Here is a 17,331-nt window from a genome sequence, read left to right as displayed (position 1 = left end):
GCTGCTCAAAAGGTCCCAAGGGCTACAGAAGGTTCCCAGACCACAGTTTGAGAATGGCTGCCTTATATTATTATATTGTGTCCAAAGATAGAATACCTGCTCAGCATTAGAGCTCTTACCTCTGTCACTTCATTTAATTGTCACGACAGCCCCCGGAAAGGTATGACTGGCTTATGTCACAGACATGAAAACTGAAATTCAAAGTATTTAACTTTTCTGAGCCCCCAAAGGGAATGTGATTTGGAATCAGAATTTGAAGCAAGATCCTCAACTCCAAATCCCATCATTCTCTGCTCCTTTGGCATAGAAAAAACTCGGCATACTCAAAGAAATAAACTGCCAGGCTTTCATTTCTGCTGGAAGCTGGAAGGAGATAGGAGATCAGCTCACAGATGCATAGCTGAAGGCAGGGAATGGGGGAGGGAAGTTCTGATAAAAAAAATGTTTACTTTTAAATATTTATTTCCAGTGGATTGAGGGTCTGATAAAAAATGGTTTTTTTGGTGGTGGCTGAGTGACGTTCAGATGTGTGGGGTTGAGACACATACTTAAGGGTTAGAAACCCGTCATTTCATCGTGAGGACATTCAAAGTCAGATATAATTTGAAATGTCAGTTTTGTGATTCAAAGCTGATTGACTTGAACAAATTATTTAATCTGTGTGAGCTTTAAGTTCCTAGACTAAAATAAGAACAATAATAAATTGTTCTTAATGGGTTTGCATGAGCCTTAAATGAACCATGTAAACTGGTTTTATCAGTGCCTGGAAATTAAAAGTCACTTAGGAAATGGTAGGTTTTCTTTTAAATTTAAAATTGAGGTTTTCTTTCTTTTTTTTTTTTGTAACTTAAATAATTAAGTTCAGAGTATGTTTTATTTCATAGATTTAAATATTAATATGATATAACATATATATACATATATATATACACACATGTATACATGTACATATGTAATATATAACATTTATATAAGTTTTAAGACAAACCTGTATCCTGGATTCTTTATGAATCTTTTATGAGATGATCTTGTATTCATTTTGGCTATTATATATGACAACCATAGGGAAATTTTGGAGGCTTTATGTGTGAGTATAGATGGAAAGTGATTTTGATCTCTTCATGCAATTTTACTACATTTTACAATGCAGCTACAACTCTTACTATATAAAGCTCTTCATTAGAAACTTCATTTACAGAGTCACAGTGGCTTACATTGTCACATATATTTTGGTATCTTAAAGTGCAGATGATACCTTTTTAAAAAAAATTTAATTTATTAATTTTAATGCAGTGACATTGATAAATCAGGGTACATATGTTCAGAGGAAACATCTCCAGGTTATTCTGACATTTGATTACGTAGCATACCCCTCACCCAAAGGCAAATTGTCTTGCGTCACCTTCTATCTGGTTTTCTTTGTGCCCCTCCCCTCTTTTCTTACTCTCTAAACATAGCATTTTATCACTTACTCTGTGACTTTGGGTCAGTTTCCCCCTTTTCCTGAACTTTAGTTTTTACAACTATAAAACAGAATCAATGCATCAATACAATAGTGCTCTATGGACGGCGTTTGGAATATAAATAGGTATTCAACTATTGTTACTTTTCTAACTGCTAAAAATGTGAAGTAGTCCCCCAGGACAGAAAAAAGACCCCCTCAACTACAAAGCTGTTAAGTAAGTACTCGAATTTGCATTTTCCTTAGTTTTAATTATTTATAAGTATAACATTGGGACTTTCCTACTTGTAACCGTGTTCTATTTGCAGCCAGAGGGCAGGGGGTTGGGAGGGGAGCAAAGGGGGAGGGGATCAAATATATGGTGACAGAAGATCTGCCTTTGGGTGGTGGGCACACAATGCAGTTTACAGATGAGGTATCAGAGAATTGTACACCTGAAACCTAGATAATCTTATTAACCAACGTCACCCCAATAGATTTAACTTTAAAACGTATTTGTAATAGATTATATATTAGTTTTATCTCTAAGGGACCCTGAATCTCCCTAGCCAATTCCCTGCAACCAAACCTTCTGACACCAGGTAATTCTGGGTGCTGGTGCTTCCTAGTAGTGGAGAGATTAGATATGAATTAACGTCTCATTCAACAACTGAACTGCCTTATTTCAGCCCTTTAGACTAGGCAGTTACCTAAGTACAGCCTTGGCTCTCTAATGAAATAAAGCAATGAACAAGGAAATTTTAAAAATATTTTTAAATCCAACATATGAACATACAGTAGTCCCCCATTATTCATGAGGGATCTATTCTAAGACCCTCCCCTCAGGAGAGACCCGGAACCACAAATAGTACTGAATCCCGTATATATTATGTTTTTCCCTACCATACATAACACTTCACCACCTCTTTTCGGCATATCCAGGTCGCCAGCATCACTACTCTTGTGGTTTGGGGCCATTATGAAGTACAATAAGGGTTAGTTGAATGCAAGCGCTGAGGTACCACCACCGCTGATCTGATAAGCTTGATGGCTACTGAGCAGCAAGTGAGCAGGAGCAGCTACAGGGTAGACATGCTGGACAAAGGGGTGCTTCCCATCCCAGGTGGGCCAGAGCAGGACAGCGTGGGATTTCATCACACTACTCAGAATGACGTGCAGTGTAAAACTTACTGTATTTTTTACTTCTGAAATTTTCCATTTAATATTTTCAAACCACAATTGGCCATGAGTAACTGACACCCCAGAAAGTGAAACCATGAATAAGGAGGGACCACTGCAAAGACTGTACATAGTGGGCCAGGGGACGCAGTGTCCTTGGGCAAAACTTTCTTTTCTTTACCTTCCAAATGTTGGCTCTCTCCTGGCTGCCAGCTTCCTCCTTTCCCTCACTTGGTCTAGCACTGAGTTTGATGGCCACAACTCCAGCCCAGAATGAAAAGAGAGGGGACACAAGGCATCTAAACAGGTGGAGGTAAAGGTGGGTTTGCAGATAAAAGTGCTATTTCAATTTATATCCCCAATTATGAAACTCTTGCCCCAAGTCTCTGGGGATGTGTTCTATAGCACGGGAGTCTATTTTCAGGCCATTTTGACTAAATCCGACACAAGACATACATGGTCCCACTAGAACCCTAAGTGTTGGCCAATGAGACAATATTTGGGGACGGACATGCAGACACTCACAGGCTTAGTGATTCTTGATTCTCTCTGCATGGATGCCTCCATCCCACCCACTCAGTCCTAAAAGTGAAGTAAAAAGGTAAAAGTCCTCACAGCCCATCTTTGCAGAATTTCTAGAGCCCTTCTTGCCCTTGGGGACCCATGATCCACACCTGCTTACAGGGTGGTGGCTGAAAAATTCTTCTAATTAAGGTCTTGTGAAGTACGCCATGCGGTCCCCTGAGGCCTTTTGCAAGAAGTGAAACCTCCTGGTAGGACAGAAACTTTTTTGTATGTCCTTCAGCTCTGGTACATGGGTATTAAACCAAAGTAATTAGGGCAAAGCCCAAGGTGGCAGAAGCCACTGATTTCCTGTCACCTGGTAGCTCACAGAGGCCCCAGGCTAGCCTATCGCACTCACCCCTGGGTACTCGAGAGACTAGCAGTCAAGTGGACTCAGCAGCAAGCATCACCTCAGCCCTTGAGCCCTAAGGCCTCAGAGACTCAGGTAAGGAATCAATTTACTTTGTTTAAATGACCAGAACAGGGAATACCAGATAAGGTATAGGATGGTTCTAGAGCCTGGAGATTCTCGGCTCTAATTCTAGGGCTTCCGGGCCAGATTTTCTGATAGTGTCATGACTTGAGGAGGGGTGATATCAAGGCTTGCTGCCCACCCACTCTCTTAATACCGCTCTCTTTCTCTTTCTGTCTCCCAACACTGGCCAGTCGACTGGGAGTCATGCTACCAAATGGCAGCTTGCAGCATGTAGATTAGAGCACAGTCACCAACCTGCTGGGCTCAAACCTGCACTTGAGCACATACAAGTCATATAACTTCAAGCCACGTTACTAAACCCTATAAAATTTCAGCAACGGTAACACCTGCTGCATTAGGGAGATTAAAGTCGAGCTAAATTCCTGAAACTCTTACAACCAGTTGCCTCCTGCTGAACAAGAAAGTAACTAGTGTGGTTATAATGAAAATAACTCCATCCTTCTTGCTTTAAAAGCCTTTGTCTCCTAAGGTCTCCTCCTCAACATAATTATTGGTGCTAAATGTGAATGTTAAGCCTCACAGGCTAACCATTCTGGAGGGGGCTGGTGGACACCAGCAGGAGCCCCATATCCTGCCTCCGATCTATCACAGGGGCTTAGGGTAAAGAATGGGCACTGGAGATGAGAGGACGTTCTAATGGGGAACAGAAATGAATCGCAACCATGTCATAACTGTTCTCTGAAACCAGGATATAATGTGGCTCTCTTCCGGTTTCCCATCAAATGGTTTGATCTCACTGATCGGATCACCTTTCTGTCCGATGTCCTGAGCATTTTGTCAACCTGCTCTGAGGAAGTGGTTCCGTTTAATGCTCATTTTAATGTCTACTGAGCTCATAGTATGGACAAAATGGGTTCTTATGTAATCTTAGTAGGACATTTTCCTTGTGGGATTTACACCCCATTCAAGAAGTTACAATATGAGTAAAAAGAAAACAGCTGGGGACAAGAAGTGTAAAGAGCTGTGGCTTTGAAAGAGAGGTCCTTGCCAGAGGTGAGGAGAGCAGGAACAGCCTTGGGTGGTGTGAATGTCTCCTGGGGGTGTGGCTGAAAGCGAAGGGGTAGGAGGGGCATTTCACGATGGAGAGGATTCGGGAGAGACAGCAGGAGGTGTGTCCAGGCCTGAGGCTCCCGCTCTGGCAGGGAACAGCGGGCTGGAGCGGAAGAGGTCCGGTAGAGTCGAACTGTGAAGGGCTTCCCCGTAGGCAGTGATGGATGGGGAAAGACCTCAAGTTCAGGAAAGAGTATGCCTTAAGTAGTAATTTAGGGAGTCTGGTCAAGGGCTAACAAAACGAGCCCTAAATCCTGCCTCAACTCTATCACAGAAGGATGGAGGGAAGGTGGGTTAGAAAAGAGAAAGATCAAAGGCAGAAAAGCAAGACGTTTGTGCTTAAAACAAGAAAGGATATGAGAATTGAACACACGAGGTGACACTGGAGGTGGAAAGAAGTTCCATCTGCCGGATAAACTGCAGGACAGAGGCCGATGCAGCATGACCTGGCCATGGGTTGAACGTGGGAGACCAAGAAGCTGGAGTGACAGAAGGCTCCAACTTTTTAAGCCTGGGTGACAGGAGAAACAGAAATAAAGCAACCTGAGGGGTGACCCCAAAGGGAAGTCCGGTGACTGCAGCGGTCCCTGAAGAGAGTAGGTTCAGCTGAGGTGCAACTGACTGCAAAGCGTGATGGGTAATGGGGTGGGGAGCAGGTGAAGGGTGGGAGTGGAACCATGAGCTTTTGAGAAGCTGTGGGTATAAAGGACAGGGGAGACCGGGCGCTGGCGGGGGACACCACCAGATTAAAGAAGGCGCTTTGGGATTGGGGGACACCGCAGCACATTTGAATCATTAAGAAAACAGCCTGGTGATTATAATTATTCTACGAATGTGACTTATTTTATAAATTGCAAGGTATTTCAATTGTTCCCGAAACAATATTTTGAATAGAGAGATCACAAAAGTAGCAAGCAATAGTAGGACTGGGACTAGCTCCCGGTACACTGCCTCACAGTGAGATTGATGTTGCAACGTCCGACTTCTTTGAAGGACTACATCTTGGTGGAAGGAGACGGGTTGAGATGACTGACTGGCTGAGGGAACGGAAGCAAGGTCATTGTTCCTCAGAGATAAGGACGCAGGAGGCCAGAAAGGATCAAAATGCAAAACTATTTTGAGTGGCAAAGGAGGAAGTTGAGGTAACTAAGGGGGAAGTTGAGGTAACAAAAGCTTTAAACTTCTCAGTGAATGATGGAATTATTGGACCTAAAAGTCATAACTCAAACCAAAACCCATGAAGGCTGTGAGCTCTTCTTCAGCGGATGGACAGTAACAGTGGTGCTTTTTAAAAAGCAAAGGAAATTTGCAGAAGTTGCTGTCATAAAATAGGGCCATTTCTGGTAAACTGAGTCCTCATTTTCATATAGCTTATTGAAAATAAGATCCTACTTTTGCCACATTTTGATCAATGTGTTCAGTAACCCTGACTAGAGTACTAAGTATTCTTTGGACATAACTGTGAGGACATTGTTCTAGTAATTGTAAACATTTTTTTTTTAATAGGGCAAAGCTTCAGGAATCTACAATATCCTTAGGAGTATGTAGCCTAGTTTTATATAATCCCATAGAATGAAACTTTTCATTACTTGCCATAAAAAAATAAATATATTTTAGAGAGATTATTCGCATAAAAAATGAAGTAGCATATAGAAACAAGTATGTTTGTGTTTATAAACCACCATTTTGTAGTAATATTTTTTGAAGGCTTTGTAGAAATTTTCACGAGACATCAATTCAACAGCGAAAAAATTCCCCCAATGGTCATGACTGCCATTAACTACTATAGACACAGTCCGAGTAGAACTTGCTTACATAAATGTTTTATCTCACTGCTAATACAGACAGCATTACGCAATTGAAAAATATGGAAAAATTAAAAACAACATAGTTCAATCATTTAAATAATTGCTAACCTCTGTTCTTTAAGTCATCCTCACTAAAATGAGCCCTCTGGGGAGGAGTGTGATGGCTCCCAGCTCATTCCACACTTGCCTTGGGAAAATTAACCTGAGCCTCCTTTTCCATGCCTGCAAAAAAGAGGAAATGCCCTCTTAGTAAGGAAGGAGTTGGGAGAGTTGAAACTAGATGCATATACTCTATTCTTGGTGCATAATAGGTGCTCAATGAACAACTCTAAGTGGTCTAGCCTGTGGTGCAGCAGAAGCACCAACCTCAGAATCATGGTGACTGCCTTCCAGCTTGGCTCTGCCACTAAGGTCTTTAACAAGGCACACTTCACCCCTGGGCTGCAGTTTCCTCATTTCTCAAATGAACAGAATGGTTTCTGATGTTCCCCTGACTAGTTCTAAAAATCCTGCCTGGTGACCAGAATCAGTCTGTAAACTCCCTAGAGGGCTACATTAATATATTCCTTTTGGGTGGGGGTCTTGTGAGGTGGTTTGTGGTACAAAGCAGATCCCCAAGGCCACATGACATGACATCTGATAATCTAGAGATCAGGCAAAGTCAAGTGCAAAGCACCCAGTCAAAGCCTCCTCTCTTCCCTTTAGGCCAGACAGAGATTCTGTTTTCAATAGATTTATAGTTACCCAACTATTTGAAGGAGAGGTTAACTTATTTCTCACAAATGTCTGTGAGAGGGGTATTATGCTCATTTTTCATATATAAACAGTAGAAACTAATGCTCATAAAGGTAATAATATTAAAAACAAGAACAGCTAGTACTCTTACAGACATGGGTACTTTATATACATTTATTTTTCAATCATATTTACTAAGAAACTGCTAAGATACTGGACAAGGAAGAACAAAGTCTCTGCTTTGATGAGATTCAGACCATAAACAAGCAAGGAAACAATCAAAGTAATTTCCCACAGGGATAAGTGCTATGCAGCAACTACAATGGGCTGTTGCAGGAGCAAGTAATCAGGAAGATGCCTCGTGGATAAAGCCTCAGGGAAGGTTTCTCTGAGGACCTGACATTTGAGCTACACTTGAGTGAAAAGACACCAGGCTCCCACAGATCATCAGCCCATGTAAGCCTTATAGCAACCCTATGAAACAAGAATTATCATTGTTCCTACATTACAGTTGAACTTGAGGCCCAGAGACTTAAAAAAAAAATCTTGCGCCAAGTTTTGCAACAAATAGAAGAATCATGATTTAAACCAAAGCAATCTGAGTCAGGAGGCCATGGTCTTATGAGCAACTCTAGAGAGCCTCTTTGAAGTGATAGCTCAAGGTCACAGAGTCAGTGGTAGAGGGCAGACTGAAGTCAACCCCTCCTGATTCGAAGGACAGTCATCATCATACTCTATTATGATGTCTCTGGTCCATTCCAATGGACCAAAACAGTTAAGTAAAGGGACAAGGTGAAGTCAATGCAAAATACATTTTCCAATACTAAAGCATAAGAAAAGCAACCAGGGATGAGAGACAAATAGGACATGCAGATCTTCGAACATGGTGTTTCTCATAGAGAAATATGCCCCAAACATAGTTGTCAGGAATACTGTCCTTGCCTGAGATGACCCCTTGGATGCTGTCTTGGAACATAGCAGTAAGCCTTGTCTCAGATCTAAAGTTGCAAGGAAGAGGCTGTGTCTACCCTGAATGACACCCATGGAAAGAATACAGAAAAAAAAAAATTCAGGCCCTGGCTGGTTGGCTCAGTGGTAGAACATGTCTCAGATCTAAAGTTGCAAGGAAGAGGCTGTGTCTACCCTGAATGACACCCATGGAAAGAATACAGAAAAAAAAAATTCAGGCCCTGGCTGGTTGGCTCAGTGGTAGAACATTGGCCTGGCATGTGGAAGTCCTGGGTTTGATTCCCAGCCAGGGCACACAGGAGAAGCGCCCATCTGTTTTTCTACCTTTCTCCTCTCCTTTCTCTCTCTCTCTCTTCCCCTCCTGCAGCCAAGGCTTCATTGGAGCAAAGTTGGCCCAGGTGCTGAGGATGATTCCATGACCTCTGTCTCAGACGCTAGAATGGCTCCAGTTGCAAAGAAGCAATGCCCCAGATGGGCATAACATCGCCCCCTGGTGGGCTTTTCTGGTGGATCCCGGTTGGGCGCATGTGCGAGTCTGTCTCTCTGCCTCCCCGCTTCTCATCTCAGAAAAATACATATATATATTCAGGCTGAATGACATAGGATAAAAGACTATTGAACCCTGTTCTTTCTCTTCTCATTATTTGTTTTATTTTTAGGAGTTTTGAGGGTGAAATGACGACACCCAGAAATTCAATGAGTGGAGCTTTCCCAGCAGATCTGATGAAAGGCCCTATGGTCATGCAACCTGTGCAAAAAAACATTCCCAGGAAGCTGTCTCCTGTGGTGGGCCCCACACAAAGCTTTTTCATGAGGGAATCTAAGGCTTTGGGGGTGAGTCAGTTGCCCCCCTTTCCATGCCCTACAGAAGCAATCCAACTTGAAGGTATCTGATCCAACCTGAGGTGTTCTTTATGTCTGAAACAGTGGGTCAAATCAGGGCTTTACAGGGAAGTTATCACCGTGTTCTTATATCCCCTTTGGATGTTGAGGCTTCCACATGTGAAGTTCTCCCATCCCAGTTCATCACCAGCATCCTAGGCATATCTGCTGTGGAAATGCCCCAGGTTGCTGCGTCCCGCGCGACGAGTCTATTCCAGGGTCTCGAGTGGGAAATGGTACGAAACTGAACTAAAGATAAACAGAGACTTAAAGATATAGATACATAGAATGGGTTCAGGAGAATGCCATGGCTTGCCAACAGTCACTACTGTTCTGCTGCAGAAACATGGCTGCCCCCAGAAAGACATCCGTCTTTATTCCTGGGTAACATGGGCCATTAGCAATTCAATTAAGTTTCCAAGGCAAGTCACAGACAACTCCCACCATACTAGTCAATCTCACTTTAAACAAAGAAGTAACTAGCTTCCAGTTTCTTCTGGGGAACATGGGCAGGCAGGTCGAGTAATGAAGCACAGCCCTTTGTTAACTTACTTAGGCAGGTGAGGTGGGGGGTTGGGCAGACTGCCAGCCCACAGCCAGCTCCCAGCACCCCTGTCCCTAAAATATCCAAACTGCAAAATACCCTGTTTATTTTTCGGTCTCCAACACCAGGTAGTAGAGAAAATGTATCTGAACAAGACAAATGTCTTGGTGTCTTCACCATTTCCTTTGGGCACGTTACACAGGCCCAAATCCAGGGCTTCCAGACTTACCTTTGCTTTTTAACTTGAAGATAATTTCAGTTCACCCATGAGTGTGCTTATTTTTTCCCCAGGCTGTCCAGATTATGAATGGGCTCTTCCACATTGCCCTGGGCAGCCTCCTGATGATCCAGGTGGAGGTCTATGCACCCATCTGTGTTACTGTGTGGTACCCTCTCTGGGGAGGCATTATGGTGAGTAAAACTTCATAACCATTTAGGGAGTGAGGCAGACAGAAGTGTTTAAAAGTTCCATGGGAATATACCAGATTATTTCTGTGTTGAGGAAAGTTGCGGAGGAAATAGGTTGTCTGGTTAAAGTAATTGAATGGAAAGAGAGTTGACTAAGTTGAGTATGAATGCCATGGTTGGGAGTTAGTCGGCATGCTTTATGTGAAGCCGGAGAAAGATGCCCTTCATGAATCTACACATGGAAGGAAGATTGTTCAAAGCATGATCTCTCCAAAGTCCACTTGGCAGGGAGAAGAGCACTAGACATTTGGACTATATAGCATGGTGCTTCAGAAAGCAAAAAGGGGTAGGGACATCCCACTTCCAATGGCTCCTTCTTCTCTACAATCCTGTTTAGTTACTATTACATGTGGTGAAATTAGTCTCATCCCAAATAAACCTCCTGTTGCTTATCAATTGAACAGCCGTTCCTACAGCTCTTTTGCGTATGTGCTTTCCAAGCTTGTAAATCTGTCTGTGTCTGGTATGGGGCAGTGGTGCTTATATCACCAGTATATTTTTGCAGTTTCTATGATAAAGATGGGTCTAGGATTGAGATTTTCAGAACAAGAAGAAATTGATAAGAACAAGAATTTTCTCTAGTTTATAACTTGAACAGTAGAAAAGAAAAACGAGAAATAATTACCATCACTTCCTGTAGCAGCCAATGTGTTCATGGGATGTCTATGACATCCAGGCCAAGTATTTCCTACATGATCCATTCCTCACAGGCCTCAGTCATGGAAATCATTGTGAACTACCAAGAGCGAGTCTACAAATTTTTCTTGAAAGACAGAAAAACTAAAATAAAACTTAAATTCACAGTGTGACTATTAATTGACATGGAAATATGAATTCTGCTTGAATAAAGGAGAAATATGACCACTAAAGAATAAATGAATTTGATAAAAGTGGCTGGGTAGTTTAGTGAAAGTGGTTAAGTGTGGGTAGCTTTTTTTTACAACCAGTTCTCAATGTTAAAAAATAATCTTCTTCTCTGCCTCCCTCCTCCCACCAATCCTCCCATCTCCTACACCCTTTTCCACCCACTGCCTCTCTTCTTACAGTACATCATTTCAGGATCACTCCTGGCAGCAGCAGACACAAACTCCAGGAAGAATTTGGCAAGTAATCGTATGTTCTTCTCTCCTATATGTCAGAGAAATATCTAATTTCTCAGTTGAAAACAAAGACCTTTAAAAGCCATTGGAATCACAGTAGCATTGAGTTTTCTCAACACGAAAACACAAAAGATCTTCTACCATGCTGTGATTTTATTTACAAAAAATTTGGAAGTGAGATCCACTTAAAAATGCATCCATGGAAACAGAATTAAAGGCGGATGGATAAAGGTCACATTTATGATCTTATGACTGGAACATGCTGTGTGACATTAACAGATCTCTTTAAAAGCTGTGTTGTTTTTCTCAGGTCACCATTTAGGACAATTGTCTAATCAGTGCTGTGATTGACTCAAGTCTTAGTTAACAATGAGCTGTAACTTTGAGCTCAGTTTACCTCCATGTACCTCTGAGTTTCCACCTGTAAAATGGAGATAATAGTCCTTGCTACTGCATGAAATTGTCATTAGGATGAAATGGAATAGTATGCACGAAAGTGCTTCAGGAGCTGTAAAGAGCTACAGAGTGGTTTTGCTCATGGGGATGCATTTACACCAGGAAGAGCTCCTCACATTGTACAGGTCAGGAGGTCACTAGTAGGTTTCTTCCCCCAACTTTTTTACATCTACTAAGCTATTACTAACTTATGTCACTTCCACAGTCAGTGAGGGACTGCATGAGTTGAGATGTTCCTCTCTAGAGGTGGTGAGACAAACTCAGTTTTGGGGGGAAAACTGTTTATGAAGATCATGTTGTTTTATTCTCCAAATACAGTCCACCCTACTGCCTTGTGCTCTGTAAGTGCTATAGTCAGGAGTGAAATATGTGCTTCTTAAAGTAATTATCAATAATCTCAGATCATTATGTTACTTGTCATTATTTTTTCTGTTCTGACCTTTTATGTCCTTGCAAGGTAGAACACACCCTCTAACAGCCTCCTAATCCATGCTACCAGAGGCATCTGCCCTAATGGCATTTTGAAAGATGGCTGCCTGGGGCTGATTGCAACCAATGTCAGTAGGGAGTGTTGTTATTCTTGCTGTTGTTGGTTTCCACCCGATGGGCCAGACCTAGAGGGTTCTGTGTGCTCTTTTTCTACAAACACTCTCAGTACCATCCACTTCCCTGAGATGGAAGGGCCTCCTTCTCTCTCTCCCCGCTATCTTCTCCCACAGGCAGATATGGTCTGAATACTATTCATCTTCATTTAACCAAGAGATATTTATGATATGTCTACCAGGATAGTGACAATGACAGTAACAAGAAGTAGAGTAGAAGTACGAGAATTAAGGATTGCTCCTACAATTTTTTCTTGATAAACCAATTGGATGGTGATGGCATACAATGAGATGGGGGAGACTGGGAAAGGAACAAGGCTGAGGGGTGAAAGCTTTGATTTGACTGTGACACAGTGAAAACAGCTGAGACAGGTGTGGTATAGGATGATTTAGGTATAGCACCTCTGTGAACCAGAGAAATAAGACGTGGAATTCCTTGCCAGATTGAATTCTCCGAATGGAAATCAAACCCCATTAATTATTCTTTGTGTCTCCATTTCAGGTCAAAGGAAAAATGATAATGAACTCCGTGAGCCTCTTTGCTGCCATTTCTGGAATCATTCTTTTGATCATGGATATATTTAATATTACAATTTCCCATTTTTTTAAAATGGAGAGTCTGAGCTTTATTAAAGCTTCTGTGCCATACATTAACATACACAACTGTGAACCAGCTAACCCCTCTGAGAAGAATGCTTCATATATACAATATTGTTACAGAATTCGATCTATGTTCTTGGTAAGTGTGAGATGTAATTTCTTATCAGAGAGGAAGTGTGGCATTTTTATTATGAGCATTAATTCTAGATCCAGAATGTCTGCATTGGATACTTATTGCCTCATGGCTTTGGGCAAAAATATTAACCACATTCTGTCTCAATTTTAATTATAAAATGGGGAAGGTAACAGTATTTCTCTCATAGGGCAGTTGTGAGGAATGAGTTAATATATGCAAAGCATTTAGATCAGTGTCTAGTTGTGAAGCCAGTAGCCACGGCCACCATCACAGCCGCCTGGCCCGTGCAGGTTCGCATTGGATTCAGACAGATGGTAATGAAACAACAGAGCCATGAGCTGGTGGACCATTATCTTTAATCCTAGCTTGCACCCGGCAGACAAGTAAAAACACACACTGGGCTCCAAAACCCACTATTCAGCACTCCCAAAGCTACTGACTTATCCGAGTTTCCTAGAATTAAAGGTTTCTAGCTCACTAGCCTCATTCTCCTTTGTTCCCCATCTCCTTCTCTCTACACAAACTCTGCACTAACTGGCTTCTCTTTCAGTACTCCACCATCTTGGCTGCCTCTCCTCTCCTCCACGTGGCCTTACTGTGCTCTCCAACCTGCTCTCTGCTCTAATGCTAATCTCAGGAACTGAGAGAGCAAGCTCCTGATCTGCTGCACTTTATAGTGCAGAAATCAAAACCTTTAATCCAATATATAAAATAGGCAAGTCTCTGATACAAAGTCTACCCCACATCAAAAAGGGTGAGAAAGGCTTAGTCCTAAAACCAAGCCCCAGGCTATAAGGATCCTGCCTGCCCACCGCCCACCCCCAACACACATTAATATCACCTGGGCGAGGGCTTCCACGTGGGCAGCGCCATCTTTAACAAAGTGAGCATAATATATTTTATCTGCCCAACACTAGTATATATAAAGAACTATATGTCTTTGCTTTAACATTAACAATAATATTATTATTAATGGCATTAATATTTATTATTATTATTATTACTGATTAAGGGAAACATCAAGAACTACCTAAGTTGTTATGAATATCTTTCACCCCAAGGAGTTTTTTATTAGAGTTTGAAGGGGAAAAATGCTTTTCCCAAGTGTCAAGAGGTTTCCTTGGTGTGATACCAACTAAATAAAGCTGGATACAATTTAATTTAGGATTCAGTAATTATTTTTTCCTACCCAGAATTGATTCTTTAACTAATTATTGCTCTCCTACTTTCTATCAGCAATGTGCGGTAGCTATTGTGTGCCAGGAGCTGTGTTGAGGGTTAAGGTTATAAAGGTACGACTAGTTCTTGCACTGAGTCACTACTCACCTAAAGAATTGATCTTCTAATCATTGAATTTTCAATAGCAGTCATTTACCGAGCACCCACCATCTTCTTATATATTTTATTATTACATTTTCACCTTCATTTTTCTACTGTTCTTTAGAGCCTTTTCGCTGTGATGCTGATATTTACCATCTTCCAGAAACTTGTGACAGCTGGCACGGTTGAGAATGACTGGAAAAAACTGTGCTCCAGACCCAAAGCTGTAAGTAGTCCTAGGAGAGTCACATCTTACCAAACAGGGATCCTTTATGGAGAATGTAATCCAATGAAACTTTGAGCCCAGAAGCTTCATGAAAAATGGCTTTGGCATATTTCTAGAAAGCAGAAAATGTCAACTGTGAGAGGAAATGTCTTGAAATTTCAAGTAAGTCTAAAGGTTAGACAGAGGATGCAGTTCTGTAATGTGTGTACCCTCTCACTAACCTTGACTTCTGCTCGACGTCAGGCATCCAGCCTGACTTAGCACGTAATGTGTAAAAAAATCAAATGGCTGAAAGTTGAAGGCTGATAAAGCCATTAGCTCTTTCACTTTATTTATCACACTTCCCCTTTCTCCATGACCACTGTCCCTGCACACACCCTCACACACCACCTTTTCATCTAATCAGTCTTCCAAAACAATAGGTTCAAAGAAGCTCCACATCTGGGAGATAGCAATATCTATTATCAACTGCTTCAGAGTCATAGAATGTCAGATTTAGAACAGAATTTAGGAATCATCATTAATTCCTTCATTTTGCAGATGAGAAAAGTAGGATTGGAGACAGGAAATGATTTTTCCAAAATTATTTCCAATAAAGGCAAGTCAGAGGGTGAAAATCTAAATTCCTCTATTATGGCAGTGTTCTTTCCCAATATTGTGTAATCATCCAAGGAAAAGTGGCAAAAACTGCTGGTCCTAAGGATGAGTCTTGATAAGTGATTTGATAAAACTCTGAGCCCCTAGGAAATCAACCCTGGCACTTGGAAGCACACAGGATAGAAAATAAATAGCGTAAAAATGAGGAGGTATTTGATAACTATCCATATTGTTGGGAACTCTCCATATTGTTGGGAACTATTCAGATTGTTGGGAACTGTGCCAATGATAAAAGTCAAGAAAAGTTTGTTTAATTTTGTATTCTAGACTGTAGTTCTCCTGTCAGCTGAAGAGAAAAAAGAACAGGCAGTTGAAATAAAGGAAGAAGTGATAGAGTTGACTGAAGTATCTAGTCAACCAAAGAATGAAGAAGACATTGAAATTATTCCAGTCCTAGAAGAAGAAGAAGAAGAAAAAGCAGAAGCAGAAATAAACTTTCCAGAACCTCCCCAAGACCAGGAATCCTCACCAATAGAGAATGATAATGTCCTCTAAACTATTTTTTTTTGTTTTCTTTTCTTTTTCTTTTCTAAGCATTAGTGTTCGTTCATAGCTCACAAGAGGCACATTTCCCCCCATTTCTTGAAGCACTCTGCAAGTATCCTCCATGTCTCTCTCTGGTCTTTGTATGTAGTAACCACAGCTCCCTCTCTCTCTCTCATTCAGAGAATGTAGGTAGCTATTGTAGCTATTGTAGCAGATTGTTTTGGACCAGATTTCTTACATTAAAAAAGAAAGAAAGAAAAAACGCAGAATTTGATTTCTCACTAGCCTTTCCTTGGTTACGCCATAGTAGTAGCAACAATAGGTTTTTCTTTACTTTTTGTTTTTTTCCTTTCTTTTTTTATCAATAGGGAGACTATGCCTAATGAGAAAGATAAATGATTGCTCCATGCCATTCCTGAGCTATTTCTAATTCCTTCCACATCTACATTTCTGATGGAGTCCCCTTTGCATCACTGTTTTAAGGAAAGTAAACATAACAATGAGGTGTAATAAGGAGCTTATTCCATCTGTCCTTCTATGGGGCTGACACTGTGGTACATTCTTAGGGCCCCCACCCCCTATCAGAGAGTCTGTAAGTGGCCAACACCCAAACTTTCCTTTGTATAAACAGTACAGCTTATCCATAGGCATGTCTCTATCTGTCTTAGTTTTCCCTAACTCACACTCTAGGCTCTGGATTGCATTGTTTAGACAACACTGTTTTAGGTATGACACCAAACACATAAGCAAAGTAAATAAATAGAATACCATCAAAATTAAAATTTTTTGCTTCAAAGGGCAATACAAAGAAAGTGAAAATACAACCCATGGAACTAGAGAAAATATTTGCAAATTATGTATCTGAGAAGGGTTTGTATCCAGAATGTATAAAGAAAGCTTACAAATCAATAATAAGTTAAACAAGCCAATTTTAAAAAGTGGCCAAAACTGACTATATATACTGTATCTCCTAATATACAAATGGTCAATAAGCACATGAAAAGATGCTCAATGTCATTAGTCACTAGGGAAATGCAAATCAAAACTGCAATGTGGCCCTGGCCGGTTGGCTCAGCGGTAGAGCGTCGGCCTGGCGTGTGGAGGACCCGGGTTCGATTCCCGGCCAGGGCACATAGGAGAAGCGCCCATTTGCTTCTCCACCCCCCTCCTCCTTCCTCTCTGTCTCTCTCTTCCCCTCCCGCAGCGAGGCTCCATTGGAGCAAAGATGGCCCGGGCGCTGGGGATGGCTCCTTGGCCTCTGTCCCGGGCGCTAGAGTGGCTCTGGTCGCGGCAGAGCGACCCCCCCCCCCCGAGGGGCAGAGCATCGCCCCCTGGTGGGCAGAGCGTAGCCCCTGGTGGGCGTGCCGGGTGGATCCCAGTCGGGCGCATGCGGGAGTCTGACTGTCTCTCCCCGTTTCCAGCTTCAGAAAAATACAAAAATACCATAAAAACAAAAAACAAAACTGCAATGTGTTAGATACCCTCATACACTGCTAGTGGTAATGTAAGATGGTGTAGCTGCTTTGAAAAATTGTTTGGCAGTTCCTCAAAAAGCTAAATGTAAGTTACTACAAGACCCAGTAGCCCACTCATTGGTATATACATATATCAA

General features: G+C 41.7%; 1 protein-coding gene across 1 annotated transcript; it reads left to right on the top strand.

The window, feature by feature from the left end:
• The first annotated feature begins 3,495 nt into the window (after positions 1-3,495).
• On the top strand, positions 3,496-16,754 carry MS4A1 (membrane spanning 4-domains A1). Its single transcript, XM_066360400.1, has 7 exons — positions 3,496-3,629; positions 8,902-9,076; positions 9,960-10,079; positions 11,183-11,239; positions 12,797-13,033; positions 14,475-14,576; positions 15,501-16,754. Exons 2-7 carry the CDS (start codon positions 8,918-8,920, stop codon positions 15,726-15,728), a joined length of 903 nt encoding a protein of 300 aa, XP_066216497.1. The 5' UTR covers positions 3,496-3,629; positions 8,902-8,917; the 3' UTR covers positions 15,729-16,754.
• The last annotated feature ends 577 nt before the right edge of the window (positions 16,755-17,331 follow it).

Source organism: Saccopteryx leptura, chromosome 1 (assembly GCF_036850995.1).
Source record: "Saccopteryx leptura isolate mSacLep1 chromosome 1, mSacLep1_pri_phased_curated, whole genome shotgun sequence".
Classification (NCBI taxonomy): domain Eukaryota; kingdom Metazoa; phylum Chordata; class Mammalia; order Chiroptera; family Emballonuridae; genus Saccopteryx; species Saccopteryx leptura.
This window is presented reverse-complemented; position numbering and strand designations above follow the sequence as displayed.